At 55.3% G+C, this 25,497-nt stretch overlaps 1 protein-coding gene across 14 annotated transcripts; it reads right to left on the reverse strand.

The window, feature by feature from the left end:
- Positions 1–5,837: 5,837 nt before the first annotated feature.
- AMPD2 (adenosine monophosphate deaminase 2) lies at positions 5,838–17,455 on the reverse strand. Of its 14 annotated transcripts, none has more exons than XR_014844580.1 (18): positions 17,020–17,455; positions 12,059–12,189; positions 11,716–11,846; positions 11,191–11,259; positions 10,995–11,103; positions 10,606–10,792; positions 10,232–10,373; positions 10,031–10,120; positions 9,661–9,790; positions 9,320–9,514; positions 9,100–9,231; positions 8,753–8,902; positions 8,392–8,518; positions 8,141–8,304; positions 7,777–7,897; positions 7,327–7,500; positions 7,035–7,145; positions 5,838–6,916 (listed from the first exon to the last, which is right to left on the reverse strand). XR_014844580.1 is itself a non-coding variant. In XM_085023726.1 (18 exons), exons 9-18 carry the CDS (start codon positions 9,739–9,741, stop codon positions 6,707–6,709), a joined length of 1,479 nt encoding a protein of 492 aa, XP_084879852.1. In that variant the 5' UTR covers positions 9,742–9,786; positions 10,031–10,120; positions 10,232–10,373; positions 10,606–10,792; positions 10,995–11,103; positions 11,191–11,259; positions 11,716–11,846; positions 12,059–12,189; positions 17,020–17,455; the 3' UTR covers positions 5,838–6,706. The 14 variants fall into 14 exon arrangements, 11 of the variants coding, with proteins under 11 accessions (XP_084879852.1, XP_020945726.1, XP_084879855.1 ...); XR_014844579.1 differs by lacking the exon at positions 17,020–17,455 and adding an exon at positions 16,060–16,254; XR_014844578.1 differs by lacking the exon at positions 17,020–17,455 and adding an exon at positions 13,391–13,604.
- Positions 17,456–25,497: the final 8,042 nt, after the last annotated feature.

The raw sequence follows: 25,497 nt of genomic DNA on the forward strand, positions 1-25,497 counted from the left end.
TACATCCCTGACTCAGGGCTCTCACATGCTCAGTCTTTTATCAGGCTGTGCCAGCCACACCACCACAGCCAGTTCTGCCACACCTGTCTCATCCACTGGCCTCTCCACAAAAGCTCCTCTCTTTCCCCGCTGCCACCACCCAGATCCTCATACTTGGGTGCTACAGAGCCTCCTCCACAGCCTTTGTGCCTCTAGCCTTACCCATGCTGCTCCGTCTGCTCTCCAGGGCCAGGCACTTTCCCTTCTCTGAGCACCCAATCCTACAGAGACTCACCTCACCTAACATGCAGCACTCACTAGCCCACCCCAGGGACCACCCCAGGGTAGGAGGAAGAAGGACTTTGCAACTAAACGGTTCTAGGTTTAAATCCCAGCTCTGCCATTTGCCAGCTGAGTCACCTCGGATAAGTTACTTAACTTCTCTGACCCTCAAATGTCTCTCTCAAGAGAGCTGGCACGGGGGTGGGGGGGGTCTTGCATCCTGATGAGAGCTAGCATGCAGAGTCCTTAGGCCCATGAAATATACTGACACTTGTAAAGTGCTCAGCACAGTGCCAGGTGCCCAGGAGCTATTTGCCCCATGTGGAAAATGCAGGCTGAGAATAGACTGTCACCTCTGAGCCTGGGAAGGGGGTGGGGGGACTTGCCTAGCTAATGAGTGGAACATTCAGGTTTCAAATCCAAGTCAGTTTCTTGTGTACAAAAGGGAAACAGGGAGTTCCCGTCATGGCTCAGTGAAAACAAATCTGACTAGCATCCGTGAGGACTCAGGTTCCATCCCTGGCCTCACTCAGTGGGGTAAGGATCCTGCATTGTGGTGATCTGTGGTGTAGGTCACAGACGCGGCTGGGATCTGGCATTGCTGTGGCTGTGGTTCAGGCCTCAGCTGCAGCTTTGATTCGACCACTAGCCTGAGAACTTCCATATGCCGCAAGTACAGCTCTAAAAAGACAAAAAAAAAAAAGAAAAGAAAAAACAAAAGGGAGATGAACTCCAGACACCACGTGGTCCTACCAGATGTAGAGAAGATGCCTGTGATGGGGTGGATGCTTTGCATCTGCCCAGCCTCCTTGGGGAGGTAGGAGGGGAAAGGGGGCGGGGCTAGATCTGAGCTGAGCCAATCCGGGATCCCCGCCCAGAGCAGGCCTGCGGGCCAAGGCGCCTCAGCCCGTCCAGGACCCTGGATCTGATTCTTGGACGTAATAAATGTTAAAACTGCACCCACAATCCCTCACTAACTATAAGCCTTCGTTGCTTGAAATGTAGTTTTTCTTTTTTTTTTTTTTTTTTTTTTTTTTTTGTCTTTTTGCCATTTCTTGGGCCACTCTCGCGGCATATGGAGGTTCCCAGGCTAGGGGTAGAATTGGAGCTGTGGCCGCCGGCCTACACCAGAGACACAGCAACGCGGGATCTGAGCTGCGCCTGCGACCTACACCACAGCTCATGACAACGCCAGATCCTTAACCCACTGAGCAAGGCCAGGGATCGAACCTGCAACCTCATGGTTCCTAGTTGGATTCATTAACCACTGAGCTACGACCGGGAACTCCATTGAAATGTAAAAGGACTTTTAACGAATTTGCTTTTGAAATTACTTGACTCTAATTCATTCAATTTACTATTGGCTATGATTTCGCTTCAATCATCCTACATATTCTGGAACTCTTGCCAAAACTCCAATTTACAAATTGTTTTCAAATATAATGACATTTGTCTGGATACCAAACTTAACAAATATTAAAGTTGACATGTTACTTTCTGAAGGCACTTAGTTAAACAGTTCTCGATTTGGACATTGTATTTTCATATTTTCCACCCCCAAAGTTTTTCAAGTCTCCGGCATCTCCTGGGCCTTTGCAAGGCTGCCCTGGCCCTTGGCTAGGACAAGGTTGCTCACTGAAGCCAGGACCCTGGCTCCTCCCCATCTCCAGACATGCAGGTCACCCCTGCAGGTCCAGCTGCAAGAGCACCCACCCTAGATGGCCCAGGGCATCCTAACTGGGGCAACTTTATCCTCAGTTTGCAAACAAAATGACTTGTTAAATGTTGGATTTGTCACAGGTGTAATTTAAAGCTTAAACCTTTATTGGAATTTCCTATCAATTTCATTTCATTTATGAATGAGGCAGTGCTTTGCGGGGTGAATGTTCCGAAGGAGGGTTTGGAAATTAGGATCACTGTCAGCCAGCTGCTGCACCCCCCCGCCCCCCCCCCCGTCCCCTCAAGTCCCCCAGCACAGGGCACCTGGAGGTGAAGCAGGGCAGGGCAGGGTATGATGTGGCCTGGCACAGCCCGCAGTGGCACCCAGGCACAAGGTTTTGTGACTGATGAGAGACAGCCCCCTGGGTGTAGAATTCATCCGGGGCCAGCCGCACAGGGCAGACTGGCCAAGGCAAGTTGATTTGCCTCTTTCGTTACACTCTCTTTGGGGCCTCTCAGAGCAGAGCAGACCAGTTTTTTGTTTGTCGCGGGGGGGGGGGTGTTTGTTTGTTTTGCTCTTTAGGGCTGCACCCATGGCATATGGAAGTTCCCAGGCAGGGTCAAATCAGAGCTGCAGCTGCCAGTCTACACCACAGCCACAGCCACAGCCACACAGGATCCTTTACCCGCTGAGCAAGGCCGGGGATCAAACCCACATCCTTATGGATACTAGTCAGGATTGGTAACCCCCTGAGCCACAACAGGAACACCCTGAACAGACCAGTTTTTTAAATGCCTTCTGCCACCCACTGCCACGCTACTCCCTTCTCCACGCAAGACATGGAAGCCCTGGATCCCAACCCTGAAGGGAGGAGCCAGAGGAAGGAAAACACAGCGTCTTCACAAAGACGCTCCCACACACCTCCCAGGCAGGTCACGGGGAGGGGGGCTCGATTCCAAGAAAGAGAAGGAGGTAGAAGGAGTACGTGGGAGGAGGGGGCAGGGAGAGGACAAGGAAAGGACTTGAACTCCAGTTAACACCCTTGGATTCATTCTATTAAGATGCAGTAAATGTATAAATATACATGATTTGGGACCTGGTCATTTCTCTCTTGGGCATCTGGACTAGGAACCACCTCTAAAGCCTCTATATGCAAAGATAATAATATCTAATATTTACTGAGCAGTTAGTGCTTTATATCCAGAGACTGGATGGACTGAAGGAATCCAAAATCAGCCCATAAGGAAAGTGCTATTAACATCCCTGTGAAAGCGCTGAAGAATTGGGGGCACAGAAAGAGAAAGCACCTGCCCAAGGGCACGTGGCCAGCAAGCAGTGGGACCAAAAGGCAAACCCTGGTGGCCTGGCTCCAGAGCAAACTCCGGTGGCCATGACATTAGGCGGTGGCTAACCTTTTTTTTTTTTTTTTTTTTTTTTTGTCTTTTTAGGGCCACATCCACAGTATATGAAGGTTCCCAGGCTAGGGGTTGAATCAGAGCTGTTGCCACCGGCCTACACCACAGCCACAGCAATGCAGGATCCGAGCTGCCTCTGTAATCTACACCACAGCTCATGGCCACGCTGGATCCTTAACCCACTGAGCGAGACCAGGGATCAAACCTGTGTCAACATGGATACTAGTTGGGCTTGTTAACCGCTGAGCCACTATGGAAACTCCCAGGCCGTGGATATTCTTAACAGAAAAGAGCCGTGATGGTAAAGGACTGAGGCTTGCCATGGGAGAGTGTACAGTAACTGAAACGTATAATGAATGTTTTAATTAAGTGTGGAAAGATGTTACACATTGGCAAAATACAAAATTATATATGTATGATCCCAACTCAAAATGCCTTTTAAAAAGGTGAAAAGAATATGCAAACATAAAATATATTTTAAACATGCTCTATCTCAGATAAAAATGTTAAAAAAAAAATAAGTGTATCTCAGACATACAGAAGTTGATTTGTTGAAATTGGTGGATTATGAGTGGGCTTTTTTCTTCTTCCCATTTTTCCATATTTTCCAAATTTCTTTAATGAAAATTATTCTTTTCAGCGAAGGGAAAGTATTAAGGCCTGTTTTAAAATTATTCGCTCTCAATAGGTGTTTAAAAGAGGAACTTCTGATAAATTAAAATGCCAGAAGCAAGTTGTTTTAAGTCATAGTAGTGAGAGGAGTTCCCTTTGTGGCTCAGCGGTTAACAAACCCGACTAGGACCCATGAGGATGCGGGTTCGATCCCCGACCTCGGACAGTGGGTTAAGGACCCAGTGTTGCCGTGAGCTGTGGTGCAGGTAGCAGATGCGGCTTGGATCCTGAGTGGCTGTGGCTGTGGTGTATTCAACCCCTAGCTTGGGAACGTCCATATGCCACAGGTACGGCCCTAGAACACACACACACACCCCCACACATAGTAATGAGATAGTAGTGAGGTTGCTAAGAAACTCTTTAAATTGGTAATATTCTTACTGCTGGGCCTCCCCACACTGAGAAGAATATACAGGGATGAGAAAATGGGTTGAGTGATTCTATTATATGACAAATTCAATGAGTTAATATGAAGTCTTTGCTGTGTTAAGTGCTGGCAAACACGACAGATAGTTCTTACCTTCAGGAACCTTCTAGAAAGATTTCCTAATCCCGCTTGTCTTACCAATGAAGACACGGCATGTTTTTATTAAACATGTCTCCTTGAAAGCAAGTTCCCTTCAGCCTTTGACGCCTCCTCCTGTGGGCAGATCCAGGCTGGCATGGGGTGGGGGCCCTGGAGGCCCAGCCCCCATGGCTCCAGCCCAGGTCCTGCCACCAGCCAACTGCACCTCCCGAGCCTATTTCCCCAAGCAGAAGTCAGCCAGACTTGTACAACCTCTTGCTCATCATGAAGCTCTAACTCTGCTCTTCACTCTGTAAGTGGCTAGAACAAACTGGCTAGAGACGCCTGCTGGGGACGGAAGGACCCCGAGTCTCGGCCAGGAGTGAGCCTGGCTAGAGGCCCTCAGGAGGTAGCAGCCTGAGGAGAGCGTCTGCCCAGAGGCGCTGGGCGAGGAGCAGAAGCGCTGTGCGGTCCGGGGAGGCGGGCTGGGGCAGAACAAGCTGACCAGGCCTCCCCCTCCCTCCGCAGCCCTCACTTCCACAGGCTCGTGCTGTTCTACAGCTAATTGCTTCTGAAGCGGCCAGCCTGTCCTTCTCGCTCCTTGGCAGCAGTGGCAGTGGCAGCAACGAACGGCCCACCCAAGACCCTGGACAGCACAGGGCACAGACCACTCTCCTCCTTCACACAGGCGACAGATTCCAGCAACCTCTGTGCCCAAAAAGGTGCTCATGAAAGCATGTATTCAACATGGGACTCAGCCAAGGTGGTTGACTGAGCCTGGATTCAGAAGGCACAGGCTTGCTCCAACCCTTTGCAAGAGAATCTGGCAGGAGCTTGCAGATTTCCACACCATGCCTCCCACCGACTGAATCACAATCTCTGCAAGTAAGACCTGGAAATGCCGCTTTAAACAAGCTCCCCAGAAGAGCCCCATGTCCTGAGCGTGACACCTGCTGGCCTCAGGTCTGCCTGTAAGTGCACACCCCACATCTACCAGGGGGCCCTAAGAGGCTGGGAAGCGAGGAGGAAGGAGAAGAGGGGATACTGATCCCCACACTGATGTGACAGGGATGTGCCCAGACCTGGGGCCGAGTGTCCGCCTCAGAGGGGGCCGGCTGGAGGAGGGCCTGGGCAGCAGATGAGGCTCGGAGTGGGGGGCTCTCCTCCCACCCCACCTCCTGTGTCCACTCCCACATGCACACTCGGCCGAGCCCGGTTACTCTCCTAGGAATTGCTCACCCTCCATCCACGACGCTCTTGGACCCGACTTTGGCCACCGTCCACCATGGCTCTCCCCCTTCCAACGGAGACCCCACCCGCCTCATTACTTAAATAATCTTTATTTCTCATGCACTAGGAAAGACAGGATTGTATGAAACACTGCATTTCACAGCAAAGGCCTCGGTCCAGAACTCAACACAGGGGACCAGGTGGGATCCAGATCTGGTCAAAACTCTGGGGACCACAGTGGGGAGACTACCCCCAGGGCTGGTGGCCGATCCAGGACCCTCCAGCTACAGTGGCCCCAGACACAGCACAGGGTGGCTGCCCCTCCCACAGAGGCACAAGAAGAGGACACCAGAGGAGCATGTGGACCAGAGGAAGGACGGAGAAAGCTGCTGGGCAGTGACCTGGTGGAGGCGGTGGTCCCACAACTCCAGGGCTCGAGTCCAGGCAGCCGGAGCTGTGACTCAGCCAGCTCTACCCACCCCGGGGCTGCTGGAGCGCCACAGACCCCTGCAGCCCGTGCCCACTACACACGCGTACTGGCCACACTCAGCTGCCCCTGAGTCACATAAACAAGACAGGGGCCTACACTTGAGCTCCAGCCAGAGCTTGGATTTGCCTGAGCAGGACCCCAAGGCCTAGAGGGACCAGCCCCCCCACAACCATCCTGAGCTCTTGTGGACACGGAGATGCCTACAGAACAGCCAGGCTTCAGAGCATCCTGGGACAGGGCCATTGGCAGGGCGGCCCTCACACCCGGGCCGTCAGGTGCCACCTGAGCCAAGACAAGGGCAAAGTGGATTGTGGGTACCACTTTCCCTGTGGTGGTACAGGGACAGGGACAGGCAGACATGCAGGGCAGAACGAAGATGAATGGACACATGCAGAGACCACACAGGGTGGGAGGGGTCTGCGGACAGAACACGGTCAAGGTGCTGAGATGCGGGGGCGCTGCGAGGGCTGGGCTCACTGCGGCCCCGGGCTCATGGTGAGGCCCGCCTCCTCCGGGATGGTCTCCAGCATCTCGCTCTGCACGGCCTGCGTGATGAGCGCCAGCTCCTGGCACAGGGTCTCATGACGGTAGCCCACGCGGATGTCGGGCACGTTGGTGCGGCGGATGTCGTTGCCCTCGGGGCCCTCCTTGGTATAGTTGGGTCCCAGCCAGTGGCTCTTCACCTGTGAGGGCGGGGTAACGGGCAGGGCTGCAGCCAGCTCTGGGACCCTGCGGCCGGGACCCTGCGGCCTCCCAAATGCAGAGCAGGGGAGGTGAGGGGATGCCGAGGGGGTGCGGTACCTTGTGGGAGAAGCCGCTCATGAGCACACTATTGCGTGCCAACTCGCACATGTCGCAGGAGCTGAGCTTCCACACCTGGGTGGCGATGCTGTACTCCTCCATCAGCGGCTCCTGCGTGGGCCAAGCTCCTTCAGACAAGTATGCCTGGCCTGCCACCCGCCCTGCCACCGGCCCCTCCAGGGGACTTGCCACGAGGTATGCGGCACTCCACCAGCAGAGGGCAGCACCAGCCCTGAGATCCCCTGTCCAGGTGGCCTCTGGGTCCCAAGACAACTGGTAGCCAGGTGCTGACCTTGGTGAAGTGGAACTGCAGGGGATCATCAGTGGACAGCGAAACCATGAGGCCGCGGGACAGGTACTCGGGTAGCGGGTTCCGGTGGTAGCTGAGGAAGAGGCTGTTGTTGCTGAGTGGGGACATGGCGATGCCGATCTGGGCCAGGTAATACAGGTACTGCAGGACCGGGGCCTGGGTGGCAACAGGGAGGCTGCGTCCACCAGGTGGCCTCAAGGCTGGGGAGGATACCTGGCTCTGGAGGGTTCAGGCCACAGTGGGAGGCAGGGGGCAGTCCAGGCTGGGCCTGGGGGTTACAGCCAGAATCCATGCTGGGGCCTCGGTGTGGAGGCTGGGGTTTCGGTGTGGAGGCTGGGGTGTGGAGGGGGTCCCAGCAGGGCTGGGTGAGGAGGATCAGCTGCTGCAGAGGCCCGAGGTGCAGGGAGGGGAGGCCGGGGAGCAGAGCCTGACCTTGCGCAGAAGCAGCCCGTGTGAGATGTTCTCAGCCAGCATAAAGGCCGACACCAGGTGGTGGATGGGCCCGGCCTCCCCGCAGTGTGGCCGCAGCACAAACGTGTGGAAGCCCCTCTGCCTGGGGGACAGGAAGACAGCGTCGGGTCCCGAGCTTGGCTCCTGAGCCCCCACCCGGTGACCGTGGGCGTCCAGCACCAGGGGGCAAGGTGGGTTCTTGGCTGCGAGGGGTGAGCCCCAGAGCCCCAAGGGCAGAGGAAGAACTCAGCAGGTTTAGGTCTGGGGGCGGGTCCAGAGCAAGGCCCGCGGGGCGAGAAGCGGCAGGGCAGGAAGGGCAGGCCCCAGGGGAGCCAGGAGCAGGCACCTGCGCAGGTGGTTGAGCACGGCCATGTTGGCGAAGGTGTAGTACAGGTAGTAGGCGTAGGGTGGGTTGTCCTCCTCCACCCAAGCCTCCGGGAGGGGGCTCTCCAGGTTGAAGACGTGGTTCTCGGGCTTGGACTCATCATCCACGCTGTCGAAGCCATCCACCTGGCACAGGACCCTGGGGTTAGGCCCAGAGCTGCAGCCAGGCCGAGGCCCTGTCCTCTCCCTCCTGGCCCTGGGCCACCCCCTCACATGCTCCAAGAAGAGGTGCAGCTCTGGGTGGCTGGCAGGGTGGATGGTGGCCTCGAACAGCGGCAGGAAGATGTTCTCCAGCATCTCCTGGAAGTTGGCCAACTGGCCCTTGGTACGGTACACATCACTGCAGGCAAGGCGTATGCACACGCATGTGTGCAGGTCAAGGCCAGGGTCCCAGCGGCACATCCGAACCTCCACGCTGGGTGGGCTGGGCCGCACAGACCCTGAGCTCCGAGAGCTGGGCTGGGACGGGGGAGGGCGGGCCTTCCCAGGAGGGCAGGAGGCAGGCCCTGGCCCCTTGAACTCTGCCCCCCACGTTCCCTCCCCCTCCAAGGGACACTCACAAGAGGCGGGGCACCTGCACGAGCCAGCGCACGTTGGGCGAGTGTACGCGGTGCACGACGGCCCAGCGCGCCAGCTTGTCCCACTCGTCCCGCGAGCGCCCGTAGATGGACAGCCGCAGCTCGGCGTTCTGGTATTTGCTCTCCTCCAGGTCTGACATCACCTCCTGAGCAAACCGCCCGGGCGACTGTCACCCTCAGGCTTCTCAGCCGCCCTGGTCTTCCCACCCACCAGGTGTGCTCCGTCGGACCCCTTGGCGCCCCTCACCCGCCCTCCGCACTCCCCGGTGCAAGCCCCCAGCCACCCAGGCTGTGGCTCGGGCAGGGACGGCGGTGCCAGGCGGCCGCGGCCCCGCCCCCTCACCTTGATGATGTGAGCGAAGTACTTCCCAGAAACCCGGTTGTCGGTCTTGATGAAGATCTCTCGGAGGACAGACTCCCCGATAGGGTTGTATTTGGCATTGAACTTGTCAAAGCGGTGGAAGGTGTTCCTGTCCTGGGGGAGACCGGCAGGCCCAGGTCACCCCGACCCCCGGCCCGCGCACTGGCCCAGCCCCCTCACGCCCTGCGCCACGGGGACGGACCGCATGCACGTCGAGCGTGTCCACGCTCAGGTCGTAGGCAGTGAGATTCAAGCTCTCGAAGACCTCCCGCAGCGTCTGCTCGCGACCCTGCTCCACGTGCACGATCTCCTCCAGGTGCCGCTTCATCGCCCGTTTGATGAAGCGCAGCAGATGCTTCTGGTTCATGCAGGACGAGGCGTGGATGTGCGTGTCCACCTGGGAAGGAAGGGGGCTGCTGAGACCGCGGGAAGCCAGGTGGCGGGATGGGCGAGGATGCGCCAAAGTGGATGCTGGGTGGTGGCCCGGCTCCTGGGGGGAGGGCAGGCGGAGGTGCAGGGCCGGGCCGCGGGGCGAGGGCCAACCTTGCGGATATTGTAGAAATCTCGGTGTGGCACCTTCTTCTGGGCGGCCAGCTCCTTCATCTCATTGAGCAGCACGTGCATCTGGAACTTGGAGCTCAGGTACTGCAGCCGGCGGTAACAGAACGACTTTCTGGGCAAGAGGAGAACCAGGTGGGGGCTCAGGCCTGCGAGAGGCGCCAGGTGACAGAGCAGAAGGAGGAAGCAGGAGGGTGCAGGATTGAGGCTGCCAAGGGGGCACCAGATGACAGGAACATCTAGGACTTGGTGCCTATGAAAGGGCGAGACACCAACAGGTGTCTGGAGCAGGGTTGGGGCTGGAAGAATCTGGGCTGGAAGGGGAGCCAAGTGTCTGGGACGGGCGTGGACTCACATGGGGCCATTGATAATCAGAGCCATCAGCACATTGACATCTGCCACAAATTCCTGCAGGTCGGGGTACGGCAGCTCCACCTCCGAGCAACTGGTGTGTGGGAAGAGCTTGAGTGAGGAGGGCAAGCCAGGCCCTGTGTGCCCTGCCAAGCCAAAGCAGCCCCCTGCCACTCCCCACAAGCACGCCCCACACCCCTCTTACTGCTCATCAGGTTCCCTGCGGGTGTAGACGTGAACCACACCCCGCACCATACGCAGACCCAAGCCCAGGTCCCCCGGCATCGTGCTTGGCTCACAGTGCTCATACGGGTGCTGCTCCAGGGCAGGGGGGTGCACCGGGGCGTCTGCAGGGGTGAAGAGGGTGGACTCGGGACTGGCGCTCTTCCAGGCCACCTGCTGCCCGACCAAGAGGCCCCAGCAGGACAGCTCCGGCCCCCGCCTCCCCCCACCGCACACCAAGAGGCTGGAAATAGCCTGGAGTGGGAAGAAGCCAGCAGGCTGAGGTTCCCGGGCCCCAAGCTCAGGGAGCCTGGGGTAGCAGGCCACGTGGAGGAGGGCAGGGATGGGGGGTCCCACCAGCGGACACAGGGGTGTCGGGGCCCTGCTCGTAGGTCCGTGTCTCCAGCGGCTTCTCGGCCAGCTGCTGCAGGTACCGGCGGGTGGTGGGGCAGAAGCTCTGCAGGGCCAAGGCCATGTACTTCTCCCGGATGAAAAGCGCCCGCACCACACTTTTGGCGGCGTCCAGCAGGTCTGTGAACGGCACCTGGACACAGGGACATGGGACCGCTGTCCTCAGGCTCAGCTCCAGACCCAGCTCGATCTCGCCTCCTCCCTGAGGCCTTGACCCCAGAGACACTCAGACCATTCTGTTTGCGCCAGACTCTGCCCTCCAGCTTCGGGGAAGAGAGACGTCTCCCCAGCCTCTATCCCTGGCTCCCCAGGACCCCGGGCCTGGGGACACTCACCCCGCACTTCTCCTCCCCAGAGATGCTGACGCGCTGAAATTCCCTCTCCAGCACGTCACGCTCCCGCAGGCCGCGGTCACCCTGCCCCTCGCTCTGCTCCTTGTAGAGCCTACAGGAGGCGGGCACGGGAAGGGGTTGGAGGCAGCAGTGGGACTGGCCCCAGCCCGCATCCCCCTCGCCTCTCCGCCCTCCTCACTGGAGGTCCGAGTCACTGTCCGTCTTCAGGAAATCTTGCTTGGCCCGAAATAGGATGTCCGGCTCCAGCCTGGAGGTGAGTGGGTGGGTGAACAGTCAGGCAGGAGGCGAGACCCCTGCTCCCGGGTTCCTGCGCTGTACTAGGTGCTGTGCCATGGGTGCTGCTCTTGCCCCACGCCAGAGATGAGAAAGCACAGCCAGAAGTTAAGCAACCTGTTCCCGGCCACACTGGTGGGTAGAAGAGGGAACCAGAAGCCAGCAGCCTGACTTCAAAGCCTGCGCGTCCCAGCACAGCTCTAGGCCGCCTCCCGGGGACCCCAGAGGGAGGGCTGGTTGCAAGAGAACAGAGATGGGTCTCTGTCTGAACGGACGCAGAGGGGGGCAGCAGACTACCCTGTGCCCTCCGCCAGCCCCAGCTGCCGCCACTCCCCGCATGGCCTGCTGGCTGTGTCCCCCCAACCCCATGTCCTCCTTGCTCTGTCCCCCCATCCCCAAGACCTGCCTGGCTCTGACGCTGGGGGCTTACTTGACATCCTGGCTGATCTGCCGCTCCAGGCGCTGCCGCCGCTCCTCCAGCTGCTCAATGGGACTCTCCTCGGGGAACTCGTAGGGGGCGCTTCGGAGCTCACTCTCCGCCAGGGAGCGGCTGAACAACTCCTGGTGGGAGGGAAGGAGAGGTCAGGGTGGCCTAGTCCTCAAGGTCTGGGGACGGGGTGAGGGCATAGAAGCTGGGAGTACCTGGGACAGGCTAGGGATCAGGGCAGAGCCAAGCGTGAAGTACGGGGACAGCTGGGGTGGAGGGGTGTGGAGCAGAGACGAGGCGTGGGGACAGTGGTGGGGGGGACGCAGGGTGCGGTGCCAGGTGATACCTCGGCGATCTCCTTGCATTTGCCATCCATAGACGTGCGCAGGTCGAGCGGGAAGTGCTTGAGGCAGGGGGCAGGGCCTGGCAGGGATCGGGCAGACTGCAGCGGGGGGGCCCCCAGCCCACCCCGAGCCTCTGTGGAGACAGTGGTGCGGGGTCAAAGGGTAGAGGGCAAGACCTGGGTGCACTGGAAGCCCCGGAGAGAGGCCAGGGCCTGGAAAGTGGGCAGTGCCCCCCTCAGAGGCTGAGGAATGCGCCTGCGTGTGGCCCTGGCCTGCAGTCTGGCACGGGGACCCCTCACTCACTCCAGGCTCAGGGGTGGGGTCCCAAGTGTGCCCCTTGATTGAGGGGATTCATTCACCCCAGAAATGAAAATCTGAATCCTGGACGAGGGGCTGCTCCATCAGGCCATGAGAGAACTTTCACATGAGTGCCTGCTACAGGCAGCCCCCCCCGCCCCCCATGTCCACCTGTACACACACACACACACACACACACACACACACACACACACACTCCAAGCGCGCATTAAGGACCTAGTGGCCACGCCAGTGATTCCCAGCCCACAGCTTCCAGAGCAGACAGCCCAGGATCAGACCTGCCTTGAGCCCAGGAGATCCTCCTCTTGAGGACCAGGGCCTGGGCCTGGTCCCCTAGACCTTCAGAGCCTGGGGAAGCCACAGCTGCCACTCAGCTCTGACCTGGGAAGGGACCCGCCTTCATGGGAAGACAGGCAGTGGGAGACCTGGGTGGCGGCAGGAACCTGCCCTCTCCCCCAGGACCCCAGGGCTGCCAAGATGTGGCCTGGCCCCGGCCTGCCCCTCCTACTGCTGGCTGCCCCTCCAAAGGGAGCTGCCACAAGCAGTGTGCGCCACTCAGAGGCCCCAGGATCCGGGCCGGAGGCCCTGGGGAGGGCCTGGGGAAGGGAGTGTCAGAAGCCAGAGGCCCCTCCATGGAGGCAGAATTCCTCAGCTGCCACCAGGAGGCCGGCACCAAAGGCCGCCTCGAAGCTGACAGTCTAGAGGGGCTGTCTGAGCTGCCAGCCCACCCCCAAAGGACCCTTCCTGAGCTCCCCAGCCCCACCCTCCCCAGCAGGAAGCTCTCCCAGCCAGTTCTGGGGGTCCCTCCCCCCAGCACCCTCCCTCCGCGTCTCCAGTCTCCACCGTGGCTGAGCGAAGGACCGGAGGCTCGACCCAGGTAGCGTGCCTTGAAGTCTCTGGGCCCACTTCCCCATACCCCAGAGCCCTGTCCCAGGGCTGAACACAGGGAAGAGGGGGTGCCTGCCCCAGATCCAAGACCTGGCCCCCACTCTCCCCGGGGCCTGTCTGGGCCCTACCTGCAGAGTCAGGCAGCACCAGCCAGCAGCCCTGTGCCCCTTGCCCGCCTGTTTGCTGAGTGGAGCTGCAGCCAGTCCCCCAGGACAGCTCAGGGGCCGGCACGGGCTGTACCAAGTGCAGCTGCATGTGGGGGAGACCCCGGGATGACGGCAAGCCGGGGGCTGGGAGAGCTCAGGGGAGCACAGGAATCCAAAGGGAAGGAGTTGGGAGATTAGAGGAACCCCTGGACTGAACAGAGCTTTAACCTCTACAGTGCCAGGGCCCAGCCCAAAGTGGGGCCCTGAGGGGAAGGAGCAGGGCAGGCTGATACGGCAGGCAGGCTGGCAGGGAGGGGATAAGCCTCCTTACAGTGCAGCACCCAAGGGAACAGTGCCCTGGGCCCCACTGGCCAGAGTCAGAGGGCGAGCAGCCGTCCTCGCCACCACGCCAACAGCCCCCCGCCAGCTGCCTAGGCCCAGTGGCCTCGTTTTGCTCACCACTCTCCTCTGGGCCCCCAAATATGGGGTCCCTTGGGAGAGACAGGGTCTCTGCTGGGGAAAGGAGCTGGCTGGCAGCTGGGCAAGAGGCTCAGTCCAGCAAGGGACCAGTTACAAGGCCTCCCTGAGGCCCGGAGGACTGGCTCATGGCCCCCTAGACCTCCCCTGTCCCGGTCTATCGCTGGGGACAAACTGCCCAGGAGAAGAGGTTCGGGAGGAGAAGGACTAGAATTTCAGTCTGACTCTGCTCCCAATTACTAGCAAGCCTCGACCTTCTGGAGCCTTCAAGTCTGCCTATAGAGGAGCGATAAGGAGGCTTGCCCTGCTTAGCCACAGCTGCAGTAAGGCACACAGAGATATGCCTCTGCAAGTGTTCTGGAAAACACCACGATCTGATCTCCAGGGACCCTCCGAACGCTTCCCACATACAGTCCCACCCACTGCCTGGGGACATTCTGAGGTCAACACGGGTTAAGGCAATGAGCAGGCAGGGCATGAAGAGGAAGGCACTGGGAGGGTGGGGACGCTGTCTCTCACTCGGAAGGGCCAAAGCAGAGGGGATGGAAAGATGGGCTCCTGCTCTGCGCTCGAAGCTAAGACAGAGGCTGAGGTCCTTGCTCCCCCAAGAACCCTGACTCTACACAACTCCTCCCCACTTCCAATGCCCTCCGGGGAGGTGGGCCACAGACCCCCAGCCTTGGCCTGGATGGAGTCAAAGGCCCTCATCTCAACCGCCTCTCCCAGAGAATCACCATGGGCCTCCACAGAAATGCTGGGGGGACCAGGACAGGTTCCAGCAGGCAAAGCCACCCCCCCCCCCCCGGGCTGCCAGGCCACCGCACAAGGCTGCCAGGGTTCACTGGAGGTGACAGACAGGCAGTAACCTCCACACTCTATGAGGTCAGGGCTGGAACACCCAGCTGCCTGCTGGTCCCTTCACCCAGGGTCTGTGCTACAGCAACACACACACACACACACACACACACACACACACACACACACACACACACAGGGCATACTGACCAAGAGCCAGAGGGGACTACGTCCCATCCACTCCCACCAACTCCAAGATTCTGGCCAACCTGTCTACCCACTTGACCGAAGCCCCTCACTCACTGCCAAGGCTTTGACCGGCAAGTATCAGATGTTCCCACCACATGACTGCTCAAAGGTATACAGCCCTAGCCCCCGGGGACACACCCTCTGGAGACACAGACCTGGGCACAGGGAACACAGCCCCCCGGCGCAGTACAGAACTCAGGCCAGCATCTGTAGTAGCATAAGAAAAACTGAAGGTAGGCGTATGAAAAATCAGGCTGTAAGTACAGACAGCTGCTGAGGGGGAACACAGGCTTGATCTGGTCACCAAAGTGGGGGTGTCTTCCCTCAGCCACAAGGTCTGGGGCAGCAGGTGGCAGGTAGCTAGCCCTTAGCAAGCACAGACCCAGGCAGCTGAGCCCTCAGGGAGACGGGCACAGCCATACCACACTGCCTGCTCCAAATAATGCGGAGATGCCTACTGGAGTGGGAGCCGAACCAAAGGGTACAGGATTACACGCAGGCAGGCAGTGGCCCCAGCCCAAGCCCCAACATGGGCCGGATCCAAGGACACCCCACACTTCTGAGGAAGCTCACAAGACAGACCACGAATGAACAAACTGTGAACGATAGATACAGTTGGGCCCCCAGGCCCAGGATGCCTGGGGACGGTAAGTGGGTCCCAATGTCAGAGCCCCGGTAAGAGGATTTGAGATCTGGGATCCTGGAAAGAGGAACTAACCGCAGCAGGATAGCCTGAGCCTGCCTGGTAAAGACTCCTGAGCTGCCAGGAGTGTGGCCAGTCGGCCAACCAGTCAGTCCCACGCATCCCCCACTCCATTCACACACGCTCCACATGCAAACAGTCTTAGCACATCCACACGCTGACACGTGTGCAAATACACCTCTTGCTGCACCCACACCCACACCCACTCCTCGTTACACAGGACAGCATCCCCGACATAGAAACCCAGCACCCTCCACCCCACCTCCCTCCCCACACCACCTCCCAAGCCCGCTGTCCTTGGGAACTGGGCAAGGGGCACCACCGCAGAGCGGGTGCAGGAGAAGCCCCCCTCCTCGGAGGACCAGTGGCCTGGGCAAGGGGGAGTGGGGCGGCAGAGCCAGCCCGAGGCCAGGAAGCACACACTCACCTGGCACTGCAGAGGAAACCTGCAGGCTGGCCCGCTTCTTAAAGGGATATTTGGCAGTGGGTTTGCCGGGGCCAGATGAATAGGATGCCATGGCTCCAGCCGCGGAGATGGCGGGGGGAGTCTGAGCCGCACCAGCTGGGCCTGGCTCTGCCACATCCAACCCCTTTCTCCGCCCCGCCCCCAGCGGGAGTGACTGATGCAGGAAGCAGAGGCCCCGCCAGCGGAAGAGGCCCTGGCCACGATTTCTGATGTTGTCTAGGCAACCTCGGGGGCGGGGGGGCCTCCATCCCCTCCTCTCCTCAGTCCCCAGACTGACAGAGTGACGTGACTGAGGATAGCTGGGCCTGCGGAGTGGAGGTGAGGCAACGAGATGGGGCAGGGCCAGCCCTAGCACTCCACCAACCCCATCCGAGCCCTTGTCCCTTGCCAGGGCTCTGGAGCAAAAGAGTCAAAGTCCAGGCTAACTGGTCCAGCCAGCCTGGGAGAAAAAAATAATGATAAAGAGGGGTCCCCAAGCTCAGAACACTTTCTGAGCAGGCGGACTCTATGAAGACCCAGCCCCTCTGGCAGCAGAGTCCTCTCATATCCTCTGACACACACACACACACACACACCCCACCCGGCCAAAGGGCCAGCCCACCTCTGGGAGGATGAGGTCGAACTGAGAATCCCAGCCCAGCAGGGAGGAGCCTGTCTTAGGAAAATTCCACTGTCCAGCAGAAGCTACCCTGTAGGAAGGCAGGGAGGCTGCGAAGCAAGGGCTTCTGGGGGTCTGGTAAAGAGACCCCAGCCGCTTCTGACTTTCCCTTCTGTCTTTCCACGCTCAGGCTCTGCTGTCCAGGCCCTCCCCCAGGAGAAGCTGGCTGCCTCCCCTAGGTCTGCAGGTTGTGCCCACCCTCTTGTCACTCTGACCACTGCTCTTCTCTGTCCCAGAGACCCTGCCCCCCACACCCCACTCACCTGAGGCCATGCTGCTCGAGCCCTGTGCGGTACCGGGGAGTCTGCTCGCCAGGGTCTACACCGCCGGGAAGCCAGGTGGCGAGGAAAGGGAAGAGGGCTGGGGTCCAGACCCCGCCAAGTCGCTCTAAGGACCCCTGCCCTGGCACTAAGATGGAAGGAGTAAAGCAGTCCTTCAAAATTGCCGGCAGGTGGGAGGCAGATCCCTGCCGACCTGGGCCGCGGCACCGGCCTTAGAGACCCCGGAGTCCCACCCCCGGGCCCCGCACTCGAGAGGCAGGCAGGCCACGTGCTCCCCAGAGAGCGGGACCCGGAACTCGTCTGGGTTTCTCTCCACACTTTCTGGGTATGCGGGGTCGGACTCCGGTAGCTGCACTGTGGGGGAGTCACGCAACAAGTGTGACCCCACCGAAACCTCGCCAGCGCCGGCGCGCGTCTCTGCGGCCCCGCCGGGTCCGTGGCCCCGCCCCTTTCCGACCCGCCCCCGCCAGCCGGCCCCGCCCCCGCCCTTTTTCCTCTTCCCGGAGCCACGTGGGCAGCAGCCACTCGGCATCGGCCCGGCAGCGTCTTGGGCAAGTTCTGTGCGTCAGCTTCCTCACCAGTAAAATCAGATGGGGTAATCGCGGTGCCTCATTCAAAAGGGTTATTGTGAGGATTAAACGTTAAAACACCTTTGCACGGTGCCTGGCACAAAGCCAGAGCCCAATAAAAGATAGCTCTTATTATTGTTCTGGGATTCTCTTTTAGCAGAGGCCCTAGCCGGCGTTCTTAATCTAGGTCGTCGGTTTTCTTACACAGGCAGGCGTAGCTAGGCAGGGTGTGCCCTGCAATTCTGGCTCCCTTTCCCACATTTATTTCTATATTTATTGGTCGAGAGCGTAGGTTCTGTAGCCAGAATGCCTGGGTTCAATTCCAGACTCCTTCCTGACTGCCGCTGGGATGTTATTAACTTCTCTGTGCTTTCATTTTCTCTGTAAGAAGAGTGTGAGAGACCCTGCTTTAGATGGTTGTTTTTAGGATAAATGAATAGAAGTGAAGTGCTTAGAACAGTGCTTGGCTTGTAATTACCACTAAGTTAATGATAGTTATCATGGATCTGTCCTTGGCCTTGGTCCCCTGTTGCCACTCTCACGGTTCATTCACCTTGCAGCCGGTAAAGAACTGCAGATACCTCGCCCAACCAGCACCCCTACTCACAAGTGGCAGAGGATCCTACCTAAAGGAAAGCTGGGGGCCAGTGGGGCGGCGGCTGCAGCGGGGAGAAGGCCTGATAAGGTCTCTGGACATAATTAAGCATATTAGCAGCAATTTCTCTTTTCCTGATCTCTTTGCCTCGTGGGAGCCCTTTGACCCCACACGCCCACTTGTACTAATGCTGTTTGCCCAGCTCCTCCCAGTTCTCACCACCTCCACAGCCAAATTCCCTCCCAAACTCTGCCTCCCCCACTCCTCTCCAGGCTGCATTGTGAACCCTGAACCCTGTTCTCTCCCTACATATGGTTCTGCCTCCATTGATCCCTACCTCCTGCTCCTCACCCAGAACAAACCGGAAAAGCCATGGCCTCCATAAGCAAAGGGACAGAGGGAGTTCACCCCACAAAGAAGCAATAAAACCAAAAATAGAACAAGAAGATACCATGTTTACCCATCAAATTAGCAAAGATTAAAGGAAAAAAAACGTTGCCAAGAGGGAGGAGGGAGTGGGATGGACTGGGAGTCTGGGGTTTATAGATGCAAACTATTGCCTTTGGAATGGATAAGCAATGAGATCCTGCCTCATAGCACTGGGAACTATATCTAGTCACTTGTGATGGAGCATGATGGAGGATAATGTGAGAAAAAGAAGGTATATATGACTGGGTCACTTTGCTGTACAATAGAAAATTGACAGAACACTGTAAACCAACTGTAATGGAAAAAATAAAAATCATTTTTTAAAAAATAAAGGGAAAAAACTCCTAAAGCAGGCAAGGGTGTAATGAGATGGGACATGCAAAAAAAAAAAAAAAAAAAAAAAAAAAAAAGTTTCATATTGTTTGACCCAGGAATTTCACTTAAAGGAAACTGTTCTCAAAAGAGATACCAGAAAAAATACGCACAAAGTTGTTCATAACTACAGTGTTTATCACATAGAAAGTTTGGAAACTAAAAAGTCCAAAACACAGATGTGTTTAAATGATGTCATATGAGTGCAATGAAATACAACAATCAAAAATTGTTTTTGAAGAATTTCTTTTTTTTTTTTTTTTTCGTCTTTTTGTCTTTTTGTCTTTTCCAGGGCTGCACCCTTGGCATATGGAGGTTCCTAGGCTAGGGGGTCAAATCAGAGGTGTAGCTGCCAGCCTATGCCACAGCCACAGCAACATGGGATCCAAGCCACATCTGTGACCTACACCACAGCTCATGGCAACACCAGATCCTTAACCCACTGAGCAAGGGCCAGGACTCGAACCTGCATGCTCATGGATGCTAGTCAGATTCCTTTCCACTGAGCCACATCAGAACTCCCAAGAATTTCTTAATAAGGTGAAAATGTTTACAATGTAAAGTTAGGCGAAAAAAATGGATGCAAAAATCTGTACATATAGTTTGGCCCTAATTATGTGACATATATGCATAGAAAAGAAACACATCAAAAATTCAACAAATGATTATCTGTGAATGGTGGGGTTATGGGTTATATTTATTTTCTTCTTTATATTCATTTGCATTTAAAAAATTATCTACAATACATATCCATTACTTATATAATCAAGGAAATGGAAAGTAGCAAAAGTCTCTAAAGATCTGTAATAGCCTCCATATCACACCCACAGCAGACTCTGCTAGGTTTTGACCTCAGACTAAATTGATCTTGGCGCCTTTGGGAATTTTGAGGCTGTTGGGCTCTCAACAATGAATAATAAAATCTCAAAATCAAGAATCAAGTACTAGGTAACCATATAGAACGTCATCTATAGTCTGATAAAATGCAAATTTTGGCATAGTTTTAAGGAGTAGTGTCTTGCATGGGGCCAGGTCTCTTTGGGATTCCCCCTTAATCCAGACCTACCTACCTATTTACTTACCTAACTAGCCCAGAGGTGGCAATTTCTGCCCTTCACCCTACCTAGGCAAACCAGTTGACTAGTCCCTTCACCATCCTTGGTCCCACCTGCAACACACTCTTCACCCTGCAACCCTCCCTGATTTCCAGGCCTTTTGGTTGCTGTCCCCCCTAGGAACTCTGCCTTGATTACAGCTAAGCACCAATCTCCCCACCTACAAAACTTCAGCAAGAATCTTAGTGGGGTTTCATTGTCTGCAGAACAGTGTGGGAAACGAAGGAGTGAGTCATCCTCTATGAAAAAAGCTGGAGCTTTTTTCATGTTGGGGCCTCAATGTTGTCTTTGAGCCTCTGGGAGCTTCCCCTAGCTTGAAACGCAGCTTCCTCATCTCCTGTCCTATACTCTAGGTAGTTCCTTAAATGGCCCTCGCTGACCTCCAGGTCAGGGACTGACAATGCACTTCTTAATTCTCTGCTTCTCTGAGCTTGTGGCCTGCCACTCACTTGTGGTGTCAGACCACACTCAGCAGATTTTAGACTTAGGAGAGCACACGCGAGGCCTGAAAAAGATCATTGGCCACAACAGTTTCCCAAACATACCCTATTTCCAGATGCTTCTAGAATCAAGCTGTTCAGCTCTTTTTCTCAGCTTCTCCTAGCAGCCAGCCCCTGACTCTAGCCAGCCAGCATTGTTTATTTTTATTTTTTGTTTTTTTAGGGCCACATCTGCGGCATATGGAGGTTCCCAGGCTAGGGGTCTCATCGGAGCTGTAGCCGCCGGCCTACACCAGAGCCACAGCAATGCGGGATCCAAGCTGTGTCTGTGACCTACACCACAGCTCATTAGCCCACAGAGCGAGGCCAGGGATTGAACCTGCGTCCTCATAGTTACTAGTCAGATTCGTTAATCGCTGAGCCACGACGGGAACTCCCCCTCTGTGCACTTTTGACTCTTTCCCTCCAGCTCCGTCATGTCAACCTTACCAGTCTTCTCCAAGCCCACTCTTTACCTCATGCCGCCATGTTTCTCTCCGGCTCTGTCCTTGCCCCAAATGCCCATCCCTCATTTCTGTTGTTGTTCTGCTTCTCTGTTGAAAGTCTGTTCAGTTTTCAATTGTTCCCTCCCTTCTTCTACTACAGAATTTATCAGTCTGACAATGAGATGTGTGTTATAATTGTCTTTCCTACCAGGGTAGAGGCAGGTTTTAAACAACTCTGATTTCTCCAGCCACAGCACAGTTTAGTTTCTTTAACTAAAAGGAATTTGTGCCTATTCTTTCATTGGTCTAGAAGGTCCTGGAGGCAGTTCCTCTTTCTTCATGCCCCCCACCCTGACTCCAGCTGGAACAAGGCTTTACCCACATCCATGCCACCAGGTAGAAGACGGATCCTAAGCTCTCCCCTTAACTCAGGAAGCAGTACTAAATTCGTTGGAAAATGGTGATTATTTTTCCTTCATTCAAAATAATTTGGTTATGCAAAGATTCAAACAATAAAGCTGTTGCTGGAGATGCTAAAAAGAAAAATTTGGTTATAAGGACTGTGTACTAGGATACCTGAGCTCTAGCTGATTCCAGTACTAACTTGTTGGGTGTTTTTTTTTTTTGTTTTCTGTTTTTTTTTTTTTTTGGCTGCACCCCTGGCACGCCTTAAGTTCCCAGGGCCAGGGACTGACCCGGTGCATGGCAAAGACCCAAGCCGCACCAGTGACAATGCTGGATCCTTAACCTGCTGAGCAACCAAGGAACTCTGAAACTAACTTGCTTATTAACAGGAGGCTTTCCTTTCTATGCTTCAGTTCACTCACCCCTAAAATGGGAATAGCACCTACATGCTTTACATACCCGGCCAGGACACTGAACCCCAATGTGATAGTGAAGTAGAACAGCCCCAGGAGCTGAAAACAGGAGGCATCAGGATGGTCCCTGCACAGCAGCAGGTCTGTGCAATTAGAGAGCAGATGAGAGCCAGGAGTTCCCATACTCAGCTTACTAGTGGGAATTGGGAGCCGAGCAAGCTAGGACATGAGCAGAAGCAGCAGAGAAGTTTTGCAGAGGTGGTAACTGAAAAAGGAATGAGCCCAAACATTTTCACCACGTGTAAAACCAGTTAGAGGTTCCTTTAGCAATGCAAGTGCTGCTGTTACCGAGCTCGTGCATTTGCCCGTCTTTTGTGCCCAAGCGTTCTTTGACTGGCTGCTTTTGTGCAGTAGTGGAAAGGAAGATCACCTGGTTTGTCCGTTAAACTGTACGATCCCAAACAAGTTACTTAACCCTCAAGTCTTGGTTATCTGGTCTGTAATTTAGGGACACTGTGAGCAGCTACTTGGATGCTGGTGTGTGAATTAACTGAGAGGAGCCATGTAAACTGTCTAGCTTGGTCCCTGGCAGTCGCTGGCTCTGAACAGGGCAGGCTGGCAGCATAGCTCTGGCCTAGGTATAAGTTACCCATGTTGTGGGTAGGCGAGGCAGGGCTGGGAGGTATAATTGCTGAAACCTTAGAGCCAAGATTCCAAGACAGTCACAATTTCAAAGACACTCTCTTGTTTTCCCTTAAGTCAATAAGCACCTGCCAATTTTTGATTGGGGAAAAAACCAGTCCCCATGGAAGGTACTATGGCGGCTGCCTATTTCTCCATCAGGCTTGGGAGTCTGGGCGCCAGGCCCAAGGCTTCTCGGCCAGATACCAAGATTCGCAGCTGAGAGGCGGTGGGAAGGAGATCATCAGTGATGCTTGGGGTACCTGGCAGGTGGGAGACCTAGGTTTTCCCTCCCACTTTCTTAGTCTACCTGGCCACCTCGGCATGATTCCACTCTAAGAGGAAAGGGTAAGTTAAATCCTTTGAGCTCAGTGGTTTGCAATGCTGGCTGCACATTAGAATCACCTGAGGAAATTTTTAAATCTTCATGCTTGGACTACACTCCAGGCCAGTTAAATCAGTATTTGTTCAAAAGGTGTCTGGGTAAATTCCAATATACACCAAGAGCTGAGAACCACTGTTCTAGATCAGGGTTCTTCAAACTTGCCAGAGGCTGAGAGTCATATATATTAGTTTAAAATACAGTTTCTTGGAGTTCCCGTCGTGGCGCAGTGGTTAACGAATCCGACTAGGAACCATGAGGTTGCTGATTCAGTCCCTGCCCTTGTTCAGTGGGTTAATGATCTGGCGTTGCCATGAGCTGTGGTGTAGGTTGCAGATGCGGCTCGGATCCCGCGTTGCTGTGGCTCTGGCGTAGGCTGGTGGCTACAGCTCCGATTAGACCCCTAGCCTGGGAACCTCCATATGCCGCGGGAGTGGCCCAAGAAATAGCAAAAAAGACAAAAAAAAAAAAAAATACAGTTTCTCAGGTTCTGGAATAGGCACAATTATTGGAACTTACTGATTGTAAAACACATTCTTTTAAAAACATATATTTTAACATCTTTGAAATCACAATCCATGGCATCTAAGATTTGATGAAATACAGAAACAAGCATCCTGGTTCATTCATATCATCTGGCCAGTCTGAGAAGAAAAAAACAAAAAAACAAAAACAAAAACAAAACAGTTTCCCAATACTCCCTAGGGCAGAGCTTTTCATTCTTTAGTATCCTCGGAGTCACCTGTGATTCTGTTGAAATGCAGGTTCTGAATCAGATGGTCTGGGTTCCGCCCTCGGATTCTGCATCTCTAAGAAGCTCCTGCGTGCACTGTGCGAGGCCTTGCACCACATTTGGGGCAGCTGCCATCTAAAGCATGTCCCTCTGAAGAGGCTCCGTAGGGACTCATTTAAATGAAGCAATTGGCATAGAGAAGTGTGACCAATGGAGAGTGCCTTCCATATGTCTGAGGCGATTTCTAGGCTGCATTCTCATTTCTCTCCAGGAGGGGGCAGTTGGGAGGAGGGCCAGAGGGAGGGCGGCCCTGACCTTTGAGGAGCCAGAGGCTGGAGTCCAATTCCCCATGGAAACCCTTTGCTGTAAGAGGCAGCACAAGCCCGCGACGTTAAATGCTAACAAAGTTCACTCGCCAAGTGAATTGGGGCCACAGGTGGCTTTGGGGGTGGAGGGTAAGCAGCCCCATTCTCTCCACCATATACCCTTTTTCCTTCCTCCCTTCCTTCACCAAACCTTATTTAGTTATTTATTTATTTAGTTTCTTTAGGGCCACACCCATGACATATGGAAGTTCCCAGGCTAGGGGTCGAATCAGAGCTGCAGCTGCTGGCCTACACCACAGCCACAGCAACACAGGATCCAAGCAACATCTGCAATCTACACCACGGCTCACGGCAACGCCCAATCCTTAACTCACTGAGTGGGGCCAGGGATCAAACCCACATCCTCATGGATGCTAGTCAGGTTGGTTACTGCGGAGTCCCCACAGGACCTCCCTCACCAAACTTTATTGAGGATCCACTAATAAAACACAAGGTCTGAGAGTTTCCGTCATGGCTCAGTGGTTAACAAACTGGACTGGCATCTATGAGGTTGGGGTTTGATCCCTGGCCTCACTCAGTGGGTTGAGCATCTGGCATTGCTGTGAGCTGTGGTGTAGGTCGCAGACATGGCTTGGATCCTGAGTTGCTATGGCTTTGGCTCTGGCATAGGCCTGCGGCCACAGCTCCAATTGGATTCCTAGCCTGGGAACCTCCATATGCCACGGGTGCAGCCCTAAAAAAAAAAGGTCTGAAGGATTCAAGGATGAGTCGTATTTGGTCCCTGACCTCCAGTGGGAGCAATTCAGTCTGGGGGAACCCTTGTGTAAAATATGGACACGAAGTGATTAAGTGCGAATAGCAGAAGTATGTACAAAGAGATGAGCCAGATAAAGGAACAATGCTAATAGCTTCCTGGTGTGGCAGCCACTAGAAGGGCTGGATAAAACATTTCTAATCATCCCCAGAAAAAGGCAACACCGCAAACAAAAATTCCTTGCCAGGACCAGCCTTCTGTGATGGAGGAGTGTGCTTTGATCCCTTGAAACCATGCAATATGGAGCTTCAACATGAGGGGAGCTTCCTGTATTTGTGCTTCTAGTCTCCAGCTCTAAGATGCAAGTGAACCTAGAAAGGGAGTGCTTTTGGGGGCATCACTCCCTCAGAAGTTAGGGCAGCTGTTATCTTATTCCAGAGAGCTCCAGTATCTGCACCCTATTCTCCTGTATCTGAATCCAGCAGTTCATTTCCATAGGTACAGAGACACTTGAGTGTTTGCCCTCTGTCATGTTGAGCTCTTAATTGGCTTGACCCATCACATTGCTAGATATAAAGGCTACAATCCCTAGACTAAGTAGGTCTCCAGCTGGGTAGGGAGTTTCAGGCCAGGCAGGTGGGGTACAAGGACCTACAGTCTGCTCCCTCACCCAGCTCCCTACAGACCAGCTTTTTAGGAGGACTAAGAACCTGATACTTGATCCCAGTTTACTTTTTCCTTATCTTTCATCTCACAGATAG

This window comes from Sus scrofa, chromosome 4 (assembly GCF_054392235.1).
Source record: "Sus scrofa isolate SSC_HxYL_T2T_F1_AM1 chromosome 4, Sscrofa_HxYL_maternal_Yorkshire_Landrace_v2.0, whole genome shotgun sequence".
NCBI lineage: Eukaryota > Metazoa > Chordata > Mammalia > Artiodactyla > Suidae > Sus > Sus scrofa.

Coding starts and splice junctions, on each gene's coding strand:
- AMPD2 (XM_085023724.1), bottom strand. CDS start 13,517: ATGCAGCTGCACTTGGTACAGCCCGTGCCGGCCCCTGAGCTGTCCTGG. Junction 12,190..13,390: donor GGTGCTGCCTGACTCTGCAG/GTAGGGCCCAGA, acceptor CTGTCTCCACAG/AGGCTCGGGGTGGGCTGGGG. Junction 9,791..10,030: donor CTGATTATCAATGGCCCCAT/GTGAGTCCACGC, acceptor CCTCTTGCCCAG/AAAGTCGTTCTGTTACCGCC.